General features: G+C 38.6%; 2 protein-coding genes and 1 long non-coding RNA gene across 3 annotated transcripts in view; 1 reads left to right on the top strand and 2 right to left on the bottom strand.

The window, feature by feature from the left end:
- LOC307146442 overlaps positions 1 to 21,276 on the bottom strand; it is a 30,634-nt gene extending 9,358 nt beyond the window's left edge. Inside the window, exon 1 of the long non-coding RNA XR_013819097.1 lies at positions 21,159 to 21,276. This is a non-coding gene — a long non-coding RNA (uncharacterized lncRNA). The remainder of the gene's footprint in view (positions 1 to 21,158) is intronic.
- The window catches only part of LOC307146410 (integrator complex subunit 11), a 229,447-nt gene that overhangs the window by 89,576 nt on the left and 118,198 nt on the right, over positions 1 to 21,673 (top strand). The gene's annotated exons all lie outside the window — the stretch shown is intronic.
- Positions 9,071 to 10,721, bottom strand: fam43b (family with sequence similarity 43 member B). Its single transcript, XM_079848435.1, has one exon. The coding sequence runs from the start codon at positions 10,669 to 10,671 to the stop codon at positions 9,394 to 9,396; it is 1,278 nt and encodes a 425-aa protein (XP_079704561.1). The 5' UTR covers positions 10,672 to 10,721; the 3' UTR covers positions 9,071 to 9,393.

Genomic DNA, 21,673 nt, shown 5'->3' with positions numbered 1-21,673 from the left:
ATTATGGATTGGTCAGGATGTTCTGCAAGTCATCCAACAACACATTAGTCGATAATTAGAGTATCTAGATTTACCTTTAACATTTTAAGCAGCGGTGCTTTAAATGAGGTCCTTTAGATATGCAGATTTCTGGGGAGAGTTTTAGCACTCCATTAGCATGCTAAATGTAACTTACACTGTGTCTGGAAAGCAAACAGCGCAGTGTGTCATGACTAATTTAAATAGCTGTGTTGCTATGCTTGTAGTATAGATAGGGTGTGAGACTGTCAGCATGCTAAAACGCTTTCAGAGAAGTTTTCACTAAATTTAACCCTTTAAATCAAAGGGCAGTGCCCAAATATTGCTGTCATAAAGTCGTTCAAGACAACCCACTGACACACTGAGTTTTGCACATGCCTAGTTTGGATCTAGCCATGCCTGTTTGTTAATAAGTTCCTGTATTAATATACTCTAGGCATGGTAAAAAAGCGCTCACAAGGCGTTGGTTGCTTCCTGAACCCCCCACGATACGAGAGTGGATGGACATAGTAAATGATATCTATGTTATGGAAAGAATTACTTTTTCCCTCCGTCTTCAGAAAAATGTGTGAAATTCTGGACCAAGTGGGTGGAATATGTAAGGCCGCTACGGCCTGACTTTGTGGAGGTATAGAACAAATGATTCTTTCCTCCTGAATGAAGAATGTCATTGTAATATCCCATGTAACTCCTCCCTACCACATATTGGAAACTATAGCGTGCTTTCTCCCATAGTCTCTACCATGGACTAAGAACCCACAATTAACACCCTTCAGTATAGAGTTGGAACATTAAGTATACATTTGTCCTCCCCCAAGTTGTAAAAACTTTTGTTGTTACTGTTATTGTTATCATTTTATATTACCTTTTTTAATGTGTATTATGTAAAAAGAGAAAAATTGAACGGCAGGAAAAATGCAACAACTTCTGATTTGAAATAAATGCTGTTGTCTATGCTGCGACACCAAAATAAAGACTTTCAAAAAAAAATCCTCTAGGCATATAATTTCTCCGCCTCTGAGGGGGATTGCAAACATTTGGCTTCAGGTTTCATTGCTTTGCTGCCAGTGATATCAAGCCAGAGGCAGTTGGAGCTCTTTGATAAAGGTTGTTTGCCTGCATTTCAAAGTCATCCAAATCTAAGGGTTTAAGAGCTGCATGTCTCATAGCGGCAATCAGAGAAATGTCTGAAAGCGATTGCCAGAGGTGGAAAATGTTCCGCAAAGATCTTATTGGAAAAGGACTGTGTGTTATTGCATCAGCTGAGGTACTGGAATTCACCCAGAGGAGGAGCATGCCATAAGGTCTAATCCAATATATTGTTTTCACAGGAAAGTAATAAAACAAGCCCAGCAACGAAGAGAGGGAGGATTGCATAATGATAACGTACACATAATTTACTAATTAGGGTCTTTTCCCCAATGTTAACTTATGGTTGCATCTGTCTGATGCATGATCATGTTATATCGCCTGCCATGCAGACATAAGTCTGAATAAAAGCACATCTCTTTTCAACAAACTGCATTAAAAAAAACAAAAACAAACTGATGCACCTTAATACTAGGGAATTAGGGATTTCCACAAAGTCCACACCCAAAGTTTGAGCAATAGCATTAGTGATGTTTGCCTTAGCAAGTATCACTAATTATAAATCAGTGTGGCAGAGGATTGTTTGATTGGATGATGGCTGTTGGCAGGGTCTGTGAGGTCATTATGACTCGGTCATGAATAATTGTTTTGCTCTTTGCTAGAGTGCTGACATTTAAAAGGTGACATCAGTGTCACTAATGTTGCAGGATAATTAAGGATATTAGCACAACAGGGGCTAGTTTAGAGCAGGCCCTCTGTTTCACACTATCAAGCTCATAATTAGCTCTCTAATGCTGAAATTTACGTCAGCAAATTCACAGGCCAGCTGGCGATCGCAGCCTGTGTCATATTTGAATTGGAGATGACCGCATTGGTGGAACATCTTGTCCAGAGATAGAGCGTTGTCTCCTGGGAATACTTAAACAAAGCACCCTATTATACCTTATTATGATCCTTATTAAACCTTATTCCGGTCAAAAACAGCCATTTGACTGAAATCAAAGTCCCTATTTCAGTCATGCAAGTGCAGCTCCTATCTCTTTAAATGGGAAATCATCAAATTCTACACCAAGCTTATGATTAAATTTCATATTTGAAATCAACAATGAAATTTGACAACAACTGCCTCATAAATGTTGTTTCCAAATGCTCAAATCATGACAAAAAACTGCATTATTCAGGATGGACCAGCCAATGTGCATACAGTATTTAAGCGTGCATCTCAGAACACTGACTGTTTCTATAGCAACTGGAGCTTTTAAAGGCAGCTGCAGTTATTGGCGAACTTGTTTAGAAGGCGGGGCTTATTCTGCCATTTTGCGCTTTGCATTTTCCCCCATTCATAGTAAAATGGGTGCACCGTCTTTGTTTACCTAAAGTCTTTTCCGAAATATAAAGGATGTTAAACATGCTTCTGGATTTCCAGACTGATTAAATGGGACCTATTACGCCCCATTTCCCAAAAAAAAAAAAAAAAGGTCTCTGCCAGGAAGTTTCAGCTCAAAATACCCCACAAATCATGTATTATAGATTTATTATAGCTTGTCAAATTTGCTTCTGTTTGGGTGTGAGCAAAAACAAGCCGTTTTTGTATGTGTCCCTTTAAATGCAAATGAGCTGCTGCTCCCGGCCCCCTTTCCAGAAGAGGGCGTGGCCTTTACAGCTCGTGCTTCGGATACTCCGACAACAACAAAAACTTGGTGGTCACGCAGCCAAAATGTTAAAAATTGTCAGTAGCGTTTTTCAGCCTTGCATGTTCAAACAAGAGTCGGACACTGATGGAGAGACTCAATTAGAAATGTTAACTTTTAGAATGCAAATGGACATTCCTGAATGGTTACTCGATAAATGTATGTAGTTTTTGCGGAGTTAAGTTGATTCAACTAATCGACTATAGCATGTACAGTCATGTTAATCTAAAAAATATTTCAGAAAAAAAAAAATTCGTTTGGAGGGACTGTTTATGATTTATGGGGATTACAAAAAAAGGAGTGGGTGGATTTTATAGGCTGGTTGTTTACGAACCCTGTGGACACACATCTGTGATCAAACACCTTATAAAAGTGAATTTTGCTTGTTACATCAGCAGGAAAGTTATTTGTTAATCAATACTGTGCGTTAATGAATGGGTCGATTTTGACTTCACATTTTCTTTAATGGTACAAGTCTTAAACATCTGATTCTCATGGGCAAATTAACCTGCCTTGTTCTCTATATTTTTCTGCGAGTTAAACTTTGATGTTGATGCTAAAACAAGCGACGCGACAACATCAAAGGTCTTGCTTTGATCTTTGAAGAGTCTTCTCCCCATTAAATTTTCTCCTCGTCTAGTTCTAGAACTGCAGAGAAATATGAGTTGAGAAAACACACAAGCAAAGAGAATATTTTGGATGAAAACACTGAATTATTCAAGTCACACAGATTCTATCGCTTAGATAACAGTACAGATGCTGATCGGTCTTAACAGGAGGACTGTCAGAAAATAATATATTTCATCCACCATGAAATATATATGGTCGTAAAGGTGTGCAAGCATTGTTTTTGAAAGGTCATGCACAATTTATTGTCAGTGAGCCAAGGTCCCTTGTGGGTGGCTTGTGTTTGGAGTATATTGCTCTGTATAGCACTAATAACAGATAAGCTTTTTTAGCTCGGATTCTGTGGATCAGCGTGGACAAGGCAATCTAATTTCATGCAGTCGTTTGTGTGTTAGAATTACATCGTGTTCCTTTTGAATCTATTATTATCTTTATTTAAATAAAGATCTAAAGTTCTCATGAAAGCATTTGCTACCCATTTTACTTCCATAGCATTGACGCATTGTGAAATAGGAAGTCATCTTGGGAGTCATTTCTTCTTTTGGAAAGCACAAACAATAATACCAGGAATGCATGTTGAAGTAAATACATTTTGTTTAAGACTGTCAATTCCTTGCTCACTCCAATGTTTGAGTTACAGGAATGCTCTTTATATACACTACCGTTCAAAAGTCTGGGGTCAGTAAGATACACTTTTTTAGAAAAATTAGTAATTTTATTAATAAGGATGCATTAAATTGATCAAAAGCAACAGTAAATACATTTATAATGTTACAAAATATATCCATATGCTGTTCTTTCTATTCATCAAAGGTTTCCACAAAAAATTATTAAGTCGCAAAACGGTTTTAAACATTGACAATAACAATAATAAATGTTTATTGAGCACCAATCAGCATATTAGAATGATCTCTGAAGATTTCTTGTAGAAATTGTAATAATACTTCACAATATTACTGTTTAAATGTGTTTTTGATTAAATAAATTAATCCTTGATGACCATAGGAGACTTCTATTAAAATTCAAAAACATCACAAACTCTGACCGACCCCAAACTTTTGAACGGTAATGTCAAGACAAGTCATACGATATCTTGTCATTAGAGTGTGAATTACTTGGAAGCTTTTCTTAGTAAATACTGATATGCGATTAATAAACCGCCACATGTAATTCAATGATGTTGTTAAAATAATGGGTAGCACTTTATTTTAGTGTCATGTTCCCCTTGTAAATACTGTGTACTTATTACAATAACTGGGTAATAACTAGGCACTAACCCTGAACCTATACCTAACCTAAACCCGTGTGGTTACCTTATATTAACCAGTATTCTTAAGTACACTATAAGTGCATGTATTGTAAAATAAAGTGCAACCAAAAAATGCATACAAAACAGTTTCTACTAAACCCCCATCAGTTCTGCACTCTCTTGCCAGATCTGTTCAGGAAATCAATCAGGTTTGTCTTATTCTGCCTTTTCTTTGTTTTAGAGATTTAAATAAAACCATCTTTATTTAGAGGTTAAACACTATCAAAGCTTTGCTCAACTAAGTTTGAATAGAGCAAACAGCTTTGCTTTCTACCTATGTGTGCAAATATTTCTCAAGGAATTAACTATTTATGATTGAGCCTTCAGGGAATTTGATCCGGCACAGTGTGTGTTTGGAAGTAATAACGCAGAATACAGCGCTACTGTTCGAGAGAAGAGAATGGTGTTGCTGAGGAATACAAATGCAAGTCTCTCTCTTTATCTCTCGTTTTAAACACACACACACACCTAAAACAGGGCTGTCATCCTTTTTATCGCTCTCTCTCTCTCTGTATGCCTGAAAGATGGCTCATTGATCCTGTATGTCCCGGCCCAGCACACCTTGTTCCCCTCTGTGCCTCCAAAGGAGGCTATTAACACTTTCATTGAGGCTTACAGGAGAGAAGTAGCACTCTTCACTCCCATTATTCTGTCACTCACACACTCAAACTCACACTCACATTGTCTAACAGTTAGAGAGTTAGAGGTGAGATTATACTTTCAGAATCCCATCCCAGGGACAAAATGGTGTCCATCACATGCAGCCACTAAATGTCCAGATTAGGATGTCAATCTGTCATTTACACATAAATACTAATGTTCAAAAGTTTGAGGTCTTTATATTGCATTATACATAAGGGCTTTAAGTAAAGTGTTAGCAGGTTGTTGTTGTTTTTTTCTGTGTTACACAAAAGAGAAATTTTGAAGAAACTTTATACAGCTGTTTTTTTTAATCCAACACCATATTTTTATGCAACAACAGTTAATAGTGACCACGTTTGTCAAGCTCCAAAACCATTTGATCAGCCTGTGAGTTGTGCACTTCATTTAGGCCTGGTTTCACAAACAGAGATTAGGCCTTAGTTCAATTAGGACATTTAAGTATTTTTAATAAATGTGTCTTAGAGAAAAACATTACTGGTGTGCATCTTGAGATAAAAAAAAAAAAAAAAAAATGGCTCTGACATATTTTAAGTTATGTCAGTGCAAGTTGCTTTCAGTTAAAATAGCTCAAACATGCATTTTAGTCTGGGACTAGGCTTAAAGGTGCATTGTGTAATATTTAGGAGGATTTGTAGACAGAAATTTAATATAATATATTATATACTATGACTACTATAACACACTGGTGTATAAAGACCTTACTTAATGAATCGTTATATTTTTATTACCTTAGAATGAGCCATTTCTATCTGCATTCACCGCGGGTCCCCTTGCGTTGAAATGTGCCAAAAAAAAAAAAAAAAAACCTTGAAATGAAACATTTGCGCCGACATGTTTCTACAATGGCCCTAAATGGACAAACGCGTTTCGTCACTATGTTGTTCTTCATGCAAAGAAGCTAGCTAAAGTCAGCAAATAAAACACTAACACAATGAGGAACAGGTAACAATAGTATTCGCAATAACATATCGATTTACTGATTAATAAAGTAAACATCATTTCTTAATTTATCTTTGTAAAGAAACCTCATTGCTTAACTGGCTACTCTCTGCTGTCTCAGACGACGACATCTTCTCCTGTCGGCCAACGTAACTTCTGTTGGTTGTAATTCGTAACCTCACCACTAGATGCCGCTAAAAATCACACACTGCACCTTTAAGCCTTGTCTGTGAAACCAGGGGTATATTAACTCCTTTTGCGTTCCAAAGACAAAATTACACCATACTGCATTAAATGTATTTCACAACATCAGGGGGGAAATTACAGAATTTCTTTTTGGGTAAATATAATCTTTTAGACAGAAGGCAAATTCAAAGTGGTTTGCATTTGGAGTTCAATCCAGATGTAGTTTACAGTATATAAACAAAAATAATGCTTGCTTAATACAATAATGTAAAATGTGTGTTCCTCTCATAATGCACATTTCTGCTGCCATCTGGACATCACTTTCTGACTGTATTTGTTATTTGACAAATATGTCTCCCTCTTTCTCTATGCCTCGTTGATGCCCCGTTAACAAAAATCCACATATTTGTCAGAACAGACAGAAATATGTGAAATTCACAGAAATTAACAATATTTCACAAAATAACAGAAATTCACAATATTGTAAGCTGATTTTTTTTTTTTTTTTACGGCTGTCCACTCAGTCCTATTAAGTTAATTTAACAAGTCACCTAAAGCATCCCACACTATCTCAAGGACAAACCATTATTTTTTTTTATTTTAAAATGATCAAAAGATTGTATCTGGTGCTGTAAACGAAATAATTAAACAACAAAAGAAACCAGATTTGTACAATTAGGGCCAGATTTCCTAAAAAAGGAGTGGAAAGTTCTGCCTGTGATCTACTGACGACATGCAAATTAAAGAACACAGATGCAGTCAGATCATTTCCATAATGACCAATGCAATCTACCAAGAGCCAGTAAATTGACTAGTGCAAACCTTAGTAAATCACCTTGTATGATTAATTAAAATACTTCCATGAATTTTGCGTCTGAAAGGGAAACTCCTACAAATGCATATGCAATAAGGTCAGCCGCAAAAATAACCCCTTCCAAGCCTTTTCAGCGCTAATTTTCACTGCGTGTCTTCAGTAAATCCTGACAGTAGTTTTTTTAACTCCAAAAGAGGGTTTGTGCTGGCACAAGCTGTTAGTAAATCTAGCCCTTAATGTAGAAAAGGTGGTGCCACAATGGGTGATTTGTGATCACCCATTGCCAAGGTGTTGCTATGCAGTTTTGAAGGTGTTGATTGCAAGGTGGTTTCTTACTGGCTAGAGTCAAGACCCTCGAGTCTCTAGATATGGCTTGGGTTCCTCCTTCAATCTAACTCGATGGGACTTTATCGGGAATTGCAGGTATAATCACTTAGAAAGCTAAGAATACAACTCTCCTCAAGTGACACGATTTGAGGAATAAATCATCCACACAACCCTTGTTGCCTAAACCTGAGCAATAGCAATATTTGCCCGATAGCAAGCACCACTAACGAAACCGTTTTCAAATGCACTTCAGAAAGCAGGTCTTGTTATGGTGAATTGGATGCAGATCTTAGTTTTGCTTATTTATGTGCTTGTCCTTTTGTCCGATTTAATCAACTATGCACTGAGAGGCTGTTGAAGCCTCTTCTGGCTGATTTCATGTCAAGCTGAAAGCTCTGCGCTGCCAGCCCAGGTGTTTTATGCTCACATTCTCAACAATTCAATCGGCTGATTAATTGCCTCACTTTGATGGAAAAGCTAAATGCCCCTCAGCAACAGATGAAATCAGTTCCTTTCACAGCCCACTCACAAGATGCCAATGAACATTTTTTTCCTTTTCTATGAATTAAATATTTATTTAAGCAAGAAATTATACTTTGAAATACAGCCTGAAAATCAGCAGTTTGCATTTTCAAATCCTTCAAATAAACTCAATCCGATCATCCCGGGATGAAATAAATGGAAAGCTGGGGCTCTAAGAATTCATAATTAATGTAAGCAAACATTTTATTATGCAACTTCTGGCAATTTTTCACACCGACAGTGTTCCATTGTGCAGAAAAAGATGGAAGTAGTAGAAAAATGTTTTACGGTTTTCCCCCAGTTTCCAGAAGATTAAAAGGATGCACTGAAATTACAAAACACATGCCAGCGTTGACAGATGGAAGCTGCGACCTTCATGTGAACAGCATAAAAATGAGTTTTTATGACTAACACATTACACCAACACAAATTCAGCATAAATTACAAGTGCTCGTTTGTATAAACACAAGATGCATGGCTGCCATTGGTCCCGGACAAATCACAGTGTAAAATTTATACCTTTTGAAAACATTTTAAAAGGCCCATCTTAAACCTCACAGGTGATGCCTTCACTTGTTATTCATTACTGATTAGCAAAGCTGTGACGAATGGTAGCAGTAAACATGTCAAGTCAATGACTCGATTCCTAAGTTATGGTTTAATTCATTAGTGCTGCTCCCAGTGCCAATAAACCAGCTTTAACCGCATCCCATTGAAGCTGAGCCCGTTGAGAGAGGTCACCGGGGGACAGTTATGAACATCAAAAGACAGACTGGCCGTTCAAAAAGTCACATTTTAATGTTCCTTCTTATAGTCCGTCAGTCTAAAGCACTTGGCATGTACTCAAAAAAACAAACAAAGGTGGTGTGAGTATGAGATGAATGCTTTATTGTCTTCGGGTGCAGTTTAAGCTTTGCTCGATGTCGGGGGTAGATAAAGGCTTTTCGGTGTAAGCTTTCAACCAACTCCAAATGATTGGTGTACCTGTGGTCCTCCTTGTATTGTGCTTGTACTGGCTCTCCCTCTCCATGCATCTCTTGGAACGCTTCTTCTGCAAGCAGCATCGTGGGTGCCAACGGTCCTTACCCCAAGTTTCGGAGGGCTGTTTCACGGTGCATCGATGGACGTACCAGACAAGACTGGGTTGGCAGGAAAGGCGACAGGACAGAGGCTCAGTGGTGAAGATGCTAAACTGTATCCAAGTGACTTCACACCAGAGTGCTGATAGTCATCTGTGCTTCATCCCAGCTGGTAATCGAAACCTCGTCCAGTCTATTTACGATCTTCCCCAGATCTTTCTCCGGAAGGGGACTGGATGTGCCGGTGTTTGTCGTGGTGTTGTTGGATTGCGCATCCGCCTGTCGGTCCTCCTCCTCCTCCTCTTCCTCAGTAATCGAGGAGAGCCGTGTGGCACTCCCAGGCTTTTCTGTAGGTGGCTGGTAGTGGCATTGGCCGTTTAGGAGTCTCCTAATAGGCATAAGAGGCACAATGTCTTCGCCCAACAGCTGCTGCTGGCAATGACGGAAGTCAGATTGGCGCTTAAGCCGCTTGAACTCCGTGAATGCGGACGTTGAGTTTTGGTACAGGCTGAGCGCTATCGCTCTGGCCTTTTCCGCCTTCGGCAACAGGACGGCATGGCAGCGTAGCACCACTGCTTTATTCTTCACCTGATGCCTGTAAATCCAAGCGAAAATCTTGGGTCGAAAGGGGTCAGCTGCGCAGTATGTGATGCGGTTGAGGGAATAGAGGTGGACGGGCTTCTTTTTGCCACCTCTATCCGCCCCCAAGCGGATGCCGTGCGGCCCGACGGTGAGCTTCATCTTGGCGCTCTGTTCGCCGTAGTTGCTGCGAGTCCAAATCTTGGCCACCGCCTCCTGCGTGCAGTCGTCACCTTTAGCCATGATGGTGACCGCGCTGCCCAGGTAACGCACCTTGTAGGTGGGTTCCTCTTTATTGAGCTCCACTTTCTGGCGTTTACTGTGGAAGACGCTCCCCAGCCATTGGAACGGGCAGTCAGGAACGAGGTCCGGACAGGAGTGGAGCAAAGTCGACAGCAGGGAATGGTAGGTGAGCCCGGCTCCAAGACTTTTTGGCTTGCTTTTGGACTCATTCTCCACAAGCACAAACTTACTCCTTTTCCAGGGCAGCATGATCCAGGCAGAGAAAGAGAGAGAAAAGGATTTAGCACTCTCCCCCAACCAGCAATGAAGAGCGTTCTGGTGTGTGTGTGTGTTTCTCAGAGAAGCACAGCAAAGGAAACTGCTCTGGCACTCGCTGACGAGAGACTGAAAGCAGAAAGGCTCAGCTGCTCTGTTCGCTCCTCCTTCCTCTTCCTCCTCCTCCTGCATCACTGAGTGCTGATCAGCGCTGGGCTTGAAGCCTCGACGGTCCTCGTTTAACTCCTTCAAAGCCCTCACCGTCTTCTCACCCGACGGTTTCAGTGCAGACTCTGACCACTGACCCTGAGGCAGAAGAAGAGGGTTCATCCTTATGTCAGAGTGTCCTACAGGAATACTTTGACCTGCTGGGAGTCATTTCCACCATCGGTATATACCCCCCCAGAGCCCAGCCCTAATTTAATTCATTCGTCTTCTCGGAAAACTACAGGAAATGACTGTAGTAACGACTGCAAAAGAAGAAGGTGCTAGAACACGTTAACATGGTTATTAAATGTCCAGTGTAGCAATTGCGTAGGCTGCAGAACCTGAAATGACTGAGAGAAACATGCTCTTCTTGACATTTGAACATGTTCACAATTTTGCCTGAAAGGATGAATCACTTTCTTTTCAACTATAATTTCACTACAATTCCAGCAGGAGAATAAAAGCTATGCGTCACTATTCTGCTCTAGACTTCAAATTTTTCATCACTATTCAAGTTGATTTTATATATAATTGTACATTTTTGCATTTACAAGACATTTTTTCCAAAGCAACTTACAAAAGGGGAACAAAAGCAATTCATCCAGGAGCCAACAATATTCGTTATATACAATACCAGGTTTTTTGGACAAGAATAGGACAATTCCCTCTTTTATTAAAGATTAAGGCTTTTGATAATAGCTTTTACTATTTTCTTAAATGACTAGTTCATCCAAAAAAGACAATAGTTATTTACTCACCCTAAAGGTTTCCCAAACCTATATAACTTTCTTCCATGGAGAACCAAAAAAAAAAGGAATTTCATCGATCTTCTTTTTTTTCATGCATTCACAATGAACTGGGACTGGAGTTTCAAAAGGATGTGAAAGCAACCTTAAAAGTGTTATATAAGTAGTCGATATAACATTGTGCACCAGTTCTTAGATGCCATATGAAAATTTAAGATGTGCTATTGTTTTCGTTTGGCATGCTGATGAGAGTTGATGAAAAAAAAAAAAAAAGTCCAATTCATTTTTTTGAGTCTTCTGATCGACATTACAAAACTCTGAATGATTCAATCACAAATCAAGACAGATTAGGTTCTTGAGACCTTTCTTACTCAATGACCTGGTCACAGTGGTTAACTAGAGCTCAGTGGAGGAAAAGGTAATCAGTGAATAGCAAATTTCCCAGAGTTTCTCACACAAAGCTAATATCATTTAGCTTCAGAAGACATGAAATATGGCACACAAATTGTATAGGCCACTTTATAGAGCTTTTGAATTCTTTTTAAATTAATTTATAATTGCATGGAAAAGAGCAACTAGTATTAATTTCTCCCTTTGTGCTCTACATAAGAAGAAGAAAAAAACATACAGATTTTGAATGAAATGACTAATTAAATATTGACACGACTGTATTTTTTGGGTGAACTAATCATATAACAAAACCGTAATGAATGTGCTTTACAAAATGAAACTACTGAAACCAGATTACAGTGTCACTGTTATGCAATTATTTGTTAGACGGTTTGCAGCTGATGAGCCTTTTCAATGTTCCCTACAGTGTCTTAGTCTCAGGATCTGATTGGGCTGGAGTGTATTGGACGAGCCGTTCTGCCGGTGCAGGTCAGCAGTTATGCATTACATCGAGAAGCATTTCCATCAATCCGATAGACTGCGCAGAGGAGTGGAACTGCTCCTGTCACTCTGAGATTACTTCTCCGTTTGATGGATTGGTTCCTATTCCCAATCAGTCATTACAGAGCTGTTATAACACGCAGGGGAATTTTTGTGTTGATTTTTGTGTTAGTCATTCACAGAACAAAGGGTGGAACATATAAAGAGCACACTGAAGCAGTTAACTGCTTAGTTGCTGACTATTTTTAAGTATTGAACCACTCATGCTTCATCACACAATGTTTAATCTTGGGTCAAGGCAATTTTAACCCTAGGTTAAATTTTCTTACCATCATGTTGTTCAAAATCTACACAACTCTCTTTTTTGAGTTTTGAGTTTTGTTTTGTTCATACATTACATAAAAATAAATGTTGTTATTTGGTTCCCAGAGTTCTTCAAAATCAAAATATCTTCTTTTGTGCTTTGTGTGCATACAGTTTTGCAACGACATGATGGTAAATTATGACAATTTTCATTTTTGAGAGAACTATCCTTTTAAGCAATGTTTCACACTTGAGTGTTAGCATTGCTTTTAACCCAAAGTTAAGCCTTTGTAAAGTAAAGCCCTTGTCCACCTTACAGTGCAAATCTCATGAAAAGTATATAAAGAACATATTCAGGTCATATTAGATTGCCATTTCTGTCAAAAAAAACTTGAACAACTTAATGACCATTAATTTAGGAGCAGTACAACAAATGCTTAAATACTTAAATATATATTGCATTCCAGGTAATATACATTTTTTACATTATGGAAGTTAGAATTTGGGAGGACAATGTAACAATTTAAAAAACTTAATTGTCCTGAAATTAAGCTTAATTTTCTTTAATCAAATTTGATTTATTTCTTAACTTTGATTTTGTAGTGAAATACAATCTGGCCATGTTCTTGACCAGTTAAATGAGATTCACCAACTACAAGGTGCAGGAATCATGTAACACTGAGTTAAGCAACAGACAACCAATCAAAATGCCTCAGTGCTAGACTCATTACATATCCATGTGCTTTGTACAGTTGCAGAAACTTTTAGGTGTTGTTTTGAGAAACTATGTCTAGCAATGGCAAACACTCTTCTACATTTTCCGTATTTTTCTGTAGTATATTTCAGAAGACTTAAGATTTACGTGCGGACATTCACACAGATGGACAAGTGGGTATGAAAACAGGTTGAGTGTTATAGTTCAATAAATGTTATTAAACTCATAAATAAGAATGGATTCTCTGGGATTGCAAATGTGTGTGTTGTTTAGGAGAATGTTTTATCAGATAATATTTATAATAAACCACAGTGTAAAAATTCAATTTAAATAATGCAGAGGCAGTCTCTGCAAACATTTGTACAGAAGACACTGTAAAAATTAATTGAGACACATTCTAGGATAACGTTAACCTTGAGTTATAAATGGAACTTGGTAAACAATTAATTAAATCCCATTAATGCCGGAGTCCTCACATGCCCTTGTCATAAATGGCCAAGTTTCCTCTCCCCAAGTTTTTCTCCCAAAGCCTGACCCTGGAATCGCACAGCTCCATATGACAACAGTGAAACCCAACGGCACAAGCAGCAACCAACGTATATCTATTTTTATCCTTTCAAGGGAGCTGTCCTGAAGGGTAGGACACTTGTTTCAGTCCATTACGAGAGACAGCTCTTTTTGTGAGGAGTATAAATGGCAAAAGCGTTTGGTTTCCTAGAGTGGACAGTGATGTAGCCATGTAAGCAAAGGGTTGCGTGCGGCTGCCTTTATGATTTTTGACTGAAAGCGACAGTGGAATGAATCTTGCAGTGACGTTCGTACTGCCTCAACCTAATGGGGACGATATAAAGCAGGCCTGTAATTTAGAGAATATGCCCATGACAACTTGAAGATTAACTCTGAGAGGACAGGGCTGGAGCCTGCGAGTTAAAGAGGATTGATGTGCAGTTCACACTGATATATCTGCCATGGGCACTGTGTGTGTGCAAGCACCCAGCTGATGAATGAAATTGGGAAACATCTGCAGAAGGATCGACTTCAGGCAATGTTTTGATTAAATTCAATATCAGTCACAATTTAGCCTATTCCCAAAATGTTTTCTGTTCAGAGTCTAGGAAAGGAAGAGCATTCGTGCAAGCTGTCCCGGATCACACATTCTGTCCAGTAACAGAAAATGGGACACCAGCTCCCCTATCCAAGTGAATGCATTATTAAAGCCTTCTGTGTGGCAAAATAGCATCTCATCTGCATATGAAAGAGGAGGGTGTGAGGGAATTAATTAACTCTGTGTCTTTTACTAATGAGGAAAGAGGAGATCTTGATGAAATTAAGACTTTGGCTGTGATTTACAAGAGGGCTGTAATTTAACATGCTTATGTAACTGTAAGACTTCTGGAGACTTTTGTCTGTTCGGAAGCAAATTTCAACTTTGAAAACAGTAAAGAATACGTGCAGTAGATTATTCGTTAAAAGATCGCGATCTCGATTCAAACACCCACACGATCTTATTCCTATGACAACAATTTGGCTATGTCTAAACTTTTTGACAAGTACGATCATAGCGAACATTCAAATCTGCGTTGAGAGCAGTTGTCATGTATAGGTATGAAACAGCTTCACAAACAGTCTTTTCAACCACACAGTTTCATTATTTCAGTGTTACAATAATTCAAATGATCCCAGTATAGTTCGGATATATACACTAATGTCTGTGGTAGCGATCAAGTTAGAGTAGGCTAAATCACCTTTTGAAAGTAACTTGATACTTCAAATAAAGATAGTATCAATTACATCGTTGCACCAGTAGGTGTCGATAAGTAACTGTTAAAAAAGGTATTTGTCATTGAATCATTCATTCAAAAAATCTGATTCATACACTAATGAAACAAGTAAACTATTTATGAGTGAGTCAGTTAAATAGTCAACTATTTATGAGTGAGTTAAAAAAAAGAATTAATTCTAAATAATTACATATTTAACAGACTGCAGCAAATAACATTTTGTCAGAACCTCTAGTAAATTGCATGTTATTTTGATTAGTTGTCTATTCAGAATCGTGGGAGAATCATGATTTGAAAAAAAAAAGAAAGAAAAAAAAAGGTCCAGGATCATCTAAAGTGCAGGGTCATGTTTCACCTCAAAAATCAAAAGAAAGAAATTATTAAATTATATTTAGATGTTATACTTTGCATAATAAAAAAAAAAAAAAAACTTATGAGGACCATTTAGATTTGTTGCATTATAACATTATTAGCTACAGTTAATTTAATCCACAATTTGATTAACTGAAATATTTTATTTCCAATTACCATTGGAAACCATAACACCTCATTTACAGTAATGCAAAAATAAATAGTTTTTTTTAAATATTTAGTAATTAAATAATTAAATCTATTTTAAATTGTGAAGCCTAATGACTGATTAATGACTTTTATGAGCCGTTTCTTAAACCTTTCAAGTTCTTGAACAGTTCTTTATACAAATTATATTTTCTTAATTTTTCCCTTTAATTTTGGGGTCAAATGACCCATACATTTTTCACCAATACATAAAAGAGCAATTATATTTTCATCAGAGCGATAAACCATTGCAGGTTTCCTTCAAAGTACAGTAGGGTTAAACACTACTTAGCTTGTTTAATTTCGTTGGAGAATTGGGACTGTTTGTGCTGTGCCCGACAATCAACAGCGATACAGGCATCCGTTTCACTGATAAATGAGGAGGAACATTTGTCTCCTGTGCTCATTAGACTTCTTCATCTGTGCCAACAGGGGAAAATCACACACAGGCATTATTGCGCCGTTGCCCTCGTGATTGGAGCCGAGAGAAATGCTGCTCAGTGCTGAATGCACCACTGTTTTATTCTGTGAGCACTGAAACTGTAACTTCTTTTTGGCTCCTTTGCAGGACATCGTTTATCATGAGCCATTTCCTCACATGTCCTCTCCGCAAAAAAAAAAATCAATCCAGTCACCCTTTCTAGACCATTTTCTTCTGCTTCTTTGTTTTAATAGTGTTTTCTAAGGCAAGCATCGCCTTCACTATTGCTCAAACATACGGTTAGGGGTTTGTTCAACTCTCTAACCTTAAGTATTAAACGCGTAACTCATCCAACAATGATCGTGGTGCACACTTGAATGATGCCTCAAAACATTTCTAATCAATAAGACTTAAAGGGGTCATCAGATGCAAAATTCACTTTTATATGTACATACTTTTAAATGTATATACATTTATATGCACATAAATGTGTCTTTGCAGTGTGTGGACACAACCACCATACAATGAAAAAAATCCATTCACTCCTTTTTTTTATCCTCAGAAAGTCTAAACATCAAGCTGTTTGGATTTTCTGAGCAATTGATTGTCATATTGCTCATGCTCCGCCCACGACCGCTGACGGACTGTCCCGTATTAGCATATTTACGCCCTCAGACATTTGTATACTGTCCACCAAGGCAGCACTTTATGTGTCTGGTGTCGACACCCCCCATGGAAGATAGGGGTGGGGTGAGCAGTTGCTCATTATCATTTAAAGGGACATGCACCGAAACGAGTCGCTGTGAACAGAACTGTTTTTGAGAAGGTAAAAAGGGTGTTGTTTTACACAACCATTGAGGGTTATGTATGTTTAAAGTATTACATGTACCATTAAAGTATATTTCAAAATTTACATGAAGACCCTGTATGAAATAATTATACCAATTGGTGGAAAATGGGCATCCAATGACCCCTTTAAGATTTTCGCCTGGCATATGTTAAAACAGATGCAGTGAAATTAATATTCTGGCCAATATTATAATTACTTTCAATGCTATGACTGATAACTAATAAATAAATAGTTAAACTAAACCGAATCATTTCGCATGCCACAAGGGAAAAGAAATGGCATTAGCAATAGAGCTGCACTAATTAAGTTAAAAAAAAGGATGTTCTCTATATAGTATGCATATGGGTGGTATTTGTCACGCCTGCCCGCTGGAGTGCCTGTGATAGCCACCAGAAAGTCCTCCTCTCAAGTCCTTTGCCATTCCATCATGAACTACATTTCCCAAAAACCTTTGCCTGGACTCATTATTGTGTGCTTACTCCCACCTGTGTGCCATTAGCTTGTTAATGTCTGTGTATATATGCCTTGTGTCTTCCCTTCCTCTCAAGCTTCACAAAGTCTTGCTACTGTATTTCTGAGCACTCTCTCTTGGTTCCCTTGTCATGGTTTATGGTCTTGTCCTCCTGCTCATGTCCCTGTTGGCCTGTGTTTTGGACTTTGTCATTGTTTGCCTTGGTTTTGACACCCTGCCACATGGATTATGATTTTTGGATTGCACCAATAAAGCTGCATTTGGATCTTCACCCAAGTCTCAGAGCAGTATGTGACAGTATGAATGAAATTCGGACGTACTACATCCGTCATGTTGTAACTGTCATGTGACCTACCAGCGTCAGTTGCGTCGCTTCACTTTCCATTCATAAATTCCCTCCCGTGAGATAGTAAAGTGTCCATCGAATGCGTACTTCAGAATCTCGGTGGAAGTAGCAGGTCATTCGGGGACTTTTCCCCTAATGTTTTTCCAATACCATTCGGACACACTACTCTTTTGGTGTACTGTTTTTCGCATATTACATAGTAGGGAAGTATTCGATTTTGGATGCAGCGCAAATCAGCATAAACACACGTCTCCTCATTTTGTTTCTACAGAACACTAAACTGCCAGGCCATTTTTGTTAAATCGTTCCCCACAGACAGCAACCATCTAATCAAATCAGCGTCTGCTGTCCTTAATAAGCCAATACAGTGTCATGTACCAAAGGCTTTAGGCAGAACGAAGGGGAAAAGGGGTCGATCTCCTAGATGTGTGATTTATGGCCGAACACAAGGTCTGTGGACTGCTCGCTGTAAAGAATGAGCTGGCCTGATAAGAGTGAACACTCTCCTCTAGAAACTGGAGCCAGCGCCAAGAGCCGAGCAATACCTGCAACTAAACAAAGACGTACTCAACGAATATAAAGCAGCCGCAGAGGGTTGTATCATTTATGATTCACTTGTTCTTTTCTCCATGGAATTGTTACGTAAGAGATATATTACATGGCTACATTGCAAATAAATAAAAATGTGATAAATTAGACTTGGTTGAGCAGCCCAACTAAGTGGCCTTAGTTTTTGATTCATTATTTTATGTATGGTTTGCTGCAATGGAGACCGTAGACCATATCTTAATGCAATGTTTGACTGAATTCAGCTGTTTTGATGATGCATAATGCAGCATAATTTCTGCCCCCTAACTTCCTCTCCATCAGCAGTACATTGGAACTTAAATGAAAAACAAATATTAAACAACGTTGCGTATTATGACACAAAATGTCCAAGAAGTTGGCCTGATTCAGCCTTTTTTGCATATTCATTATGTAAGGCTACGAATGCAAATGAGGCTCTCTGCTGAAGTTTGTAGAGAGCGGAAATTAGCATTACAGTGATGCCGGCCGGTGCCAAAAAGAATCATTATTCATCCTTTGAGGAGGCTCTCCAATCACATCATGGCTCACGATAAATGGCAAAACTTTAAGTACCGATGATGGATGTTGGTCATCATTCAGTTTTTGGGTGACAATGCAGGACAAAGAATGCATAAAGTATAAAATGCTAAAATTCTCTAATGGTTCTACTACTCATTTTCTACATAGTTTTGACAGTTAATCATGTCTGATTTCTAAGAAACTTGGTCATGATGCATTACAGTGCTGAAGTTTTTCATTATTTAGTGTGGGATTTTGCAACAGACAGCAAAATGGTATTATGAAAAATAACCAGTGTAGTTTACAGAGTACAGATTTTGTGCTGTAGTGCAAGACTTAACAATATTTTTATTGTATTTCTATTGATTGAAACAGTACACTCTCAGAAAAAAAGGTACAAAAGCTGTCACTGGGACAGTACCCTTCAAAAGGGTTCAAAAGGTACCGCCACAGTGACAGCTTTTGTACCTTTTTTTTTGACAAACAAACACAATGGTGCGCAAAAGTTTTCAGAGATAACGCAAAAAACATTGAAATATTTTTTTTTCCCTCCTACGTCCTAGATTTTTTCCATTACCATGTCCCCTCCGGACAAATGTCCTGTTTACAATCATCATGTAAATACAGTCAATCTGGAAACATTCTGTAATTTTAGTTTAAAGCAGGAGTGTGTGAGATGTACAGTACATCAGCATCCCTGCACACCTTCATCTATGCGCTCATATGGCACTAATGCAGACACATCTGGTATCCAGCACTTCCCGTTTGTTGCCCGCCTGCCCATCTGTCAACACTTTTTCTAATCCATGCTTGAGTGGGCACTGTGTTTCTCTTGTCTGAGTCTCTTCAGGGGTAAGGAACGGCAAACAACACAAACAGTTTGCTCGTTCCCTCAACAAGGTGAGTAATGTTAAAGCTGAGGCCTGAGGCGGGAGCTCTGGTGAGTCAGCTGTTGTTGTGGAAAGGACATTTCTCCCATGTTTCTGGCTTCTGCTTGATGATCGCATTAGTCAGCCATCACTGAACAACACATCACTTTCTGTCAGGTGAACAACCCCTCTTGATTAAGTGATTGGTGTTTTTGAGGAACTTATTAGAGGGATACTTCAGGATTTAGCATTAAGCTTTGTATTAGTAGAAAACCTGTAGTATTTTCGAATTACCATGCTTTCCACCCTCATATCCCCCTGAGAGGAGAGATTTATGTATTTTTTGTCTGGAAAAAATCCTCCGATGACGCAAAAATCGTCATTTTGCGTCATCGGAGGATTTTCTGTCCTGAGGCTAAAGACTACAGCCAGTAGATGGCGTTGTTCCGCATGTTTACAACCCGCCCATAGAGGGTGGGATCTCACTCACAGAATGTACACAGCTACACACAGTCAGCCGTCTTTCTTTGGAAGCTAAGCTAGCAGGCTCTTGTTCTGTGGAGAAAGCTGAATAGTAGGAGAAAGCTGAGTAGTAGGAGAAAGCTGAGTAAGTAGGGGTTACCATCCTCCTTTTCCCTGACTTGTCCGGCGGGCGAGATCGTTCAAAATGTCCGGGATTCGGCTTTTGCTTTCTGCGGTCGCCATTCATTGTTTACATGCACACCTCTCGTTTCAATCTAACTGAATTCATTCCGATCGGTGAATCTGAATGTAGTGTTTACATGAACGCTAAACAAGTGATCGGTTGATGTGCGTTTTAACATTGCTAAGAAAATTCCCGCACCTCCGTTGCGAGACCGGCGCGTCTCAGTAATGACGCCACCGGCCTCGCGCCGTTCTCCCGCGGCCGTCAGCCTCGTCCTGCTCGCCACAGTAAACATAATGAATGGCGACTGTAGAACGCAAAAGCCGAATCCCGGACATTTTGGGCGATCCCGAAATCCCAGGCAGACTCGTCACGGAGACTCACTGGTAGCCTAACCTTGTTTTAAACTGCGCTCTCTTACCAGTAGGCGTGGCCTCCTAGGGCAGCGAAGCAAGTGCATTCTGGGAGTTGTTGTCTTTCATCCACATGAGCCAAAAATACATTTTCTGGCTTTTCTCAGGCTAGAAAGCTCCAAATTAAAAAATGTCTTCACATTTCTTCTACATAAATGACCTATTTTAAATACATCTCTCCAGAGGTGAAGTATCCCTTTAAAGGTCTGACAAACTCACTCTATTTTAGACCTCTCCTCTCAAATGCTATATTTATAATTCTTGCACAACAACACTGGGATGATATTCCTCAAAGATTATTTGATGTCTGTTCATAACGCAAACCCATAAACCCATCAAACTACTGCAATAATTCATCCGAACCACTGAAAGTCCCCCTGTATTAAATAATTTTTTCCTTGAAAAAAACTTTACCTTAAAATACCTTGAATGTAACTAGTAACTACACCCTTGCCTCATTTAGTATACGCAGTTCTATGAATATGCAAATGAGCCCCGCCTCCACTCACTCACCAGCTCAGAGATCCACTTGTTGACGGTCACACGTTGATCTGCTTGGTTAGGATCAAGGTAGTTTGTGACTTCAGAAACACCAGCGATTTCAAACCGTGTTTTTGAGACTGTCTTTGGTTCACTGCAGTTTTAAAGAGAAATGGTTTCGACTTATGAATTTGCACATGGTTTGTCTTAAAGCATATCAAAAACACCACATAGACATATAAACAACATTTAACAGCTGGATTTTCACCACAGGGTATATACAGACTCCATTCATGTTGAAGATTACTGATTGTAAATAAGAGATTGACTTATACTGCTTTTTTTTGACACAATAACTAAATGATCATTAGACTACAACAATAAAAATATAATCAGCATTATATTCTTTATAAACATTAATAATAATAGCTAAATGACAACTAGATTACAACAATAAAAACATAACCTGCATTATATTATTTATTAATGTTGTTATTTTTATTATTAATAATGATAATAAAAATCTTTTCTTGCAATCTAAATGTTTA

Source organism: Squalius cephalus, assembly GCF_949319135.1.
Source record: "Squalius cephalus genome assembly, chromosome: 18".
Lineage (NCBI taxonomy): Eukaryota > Metazoa > Chordata > Actinopteri > Cypriniformes > Leuciscidae > Squalius > Squalius cephalus.
This window is presented reverse-complemented; position numbering and strand designations above follow the sequence as displayed.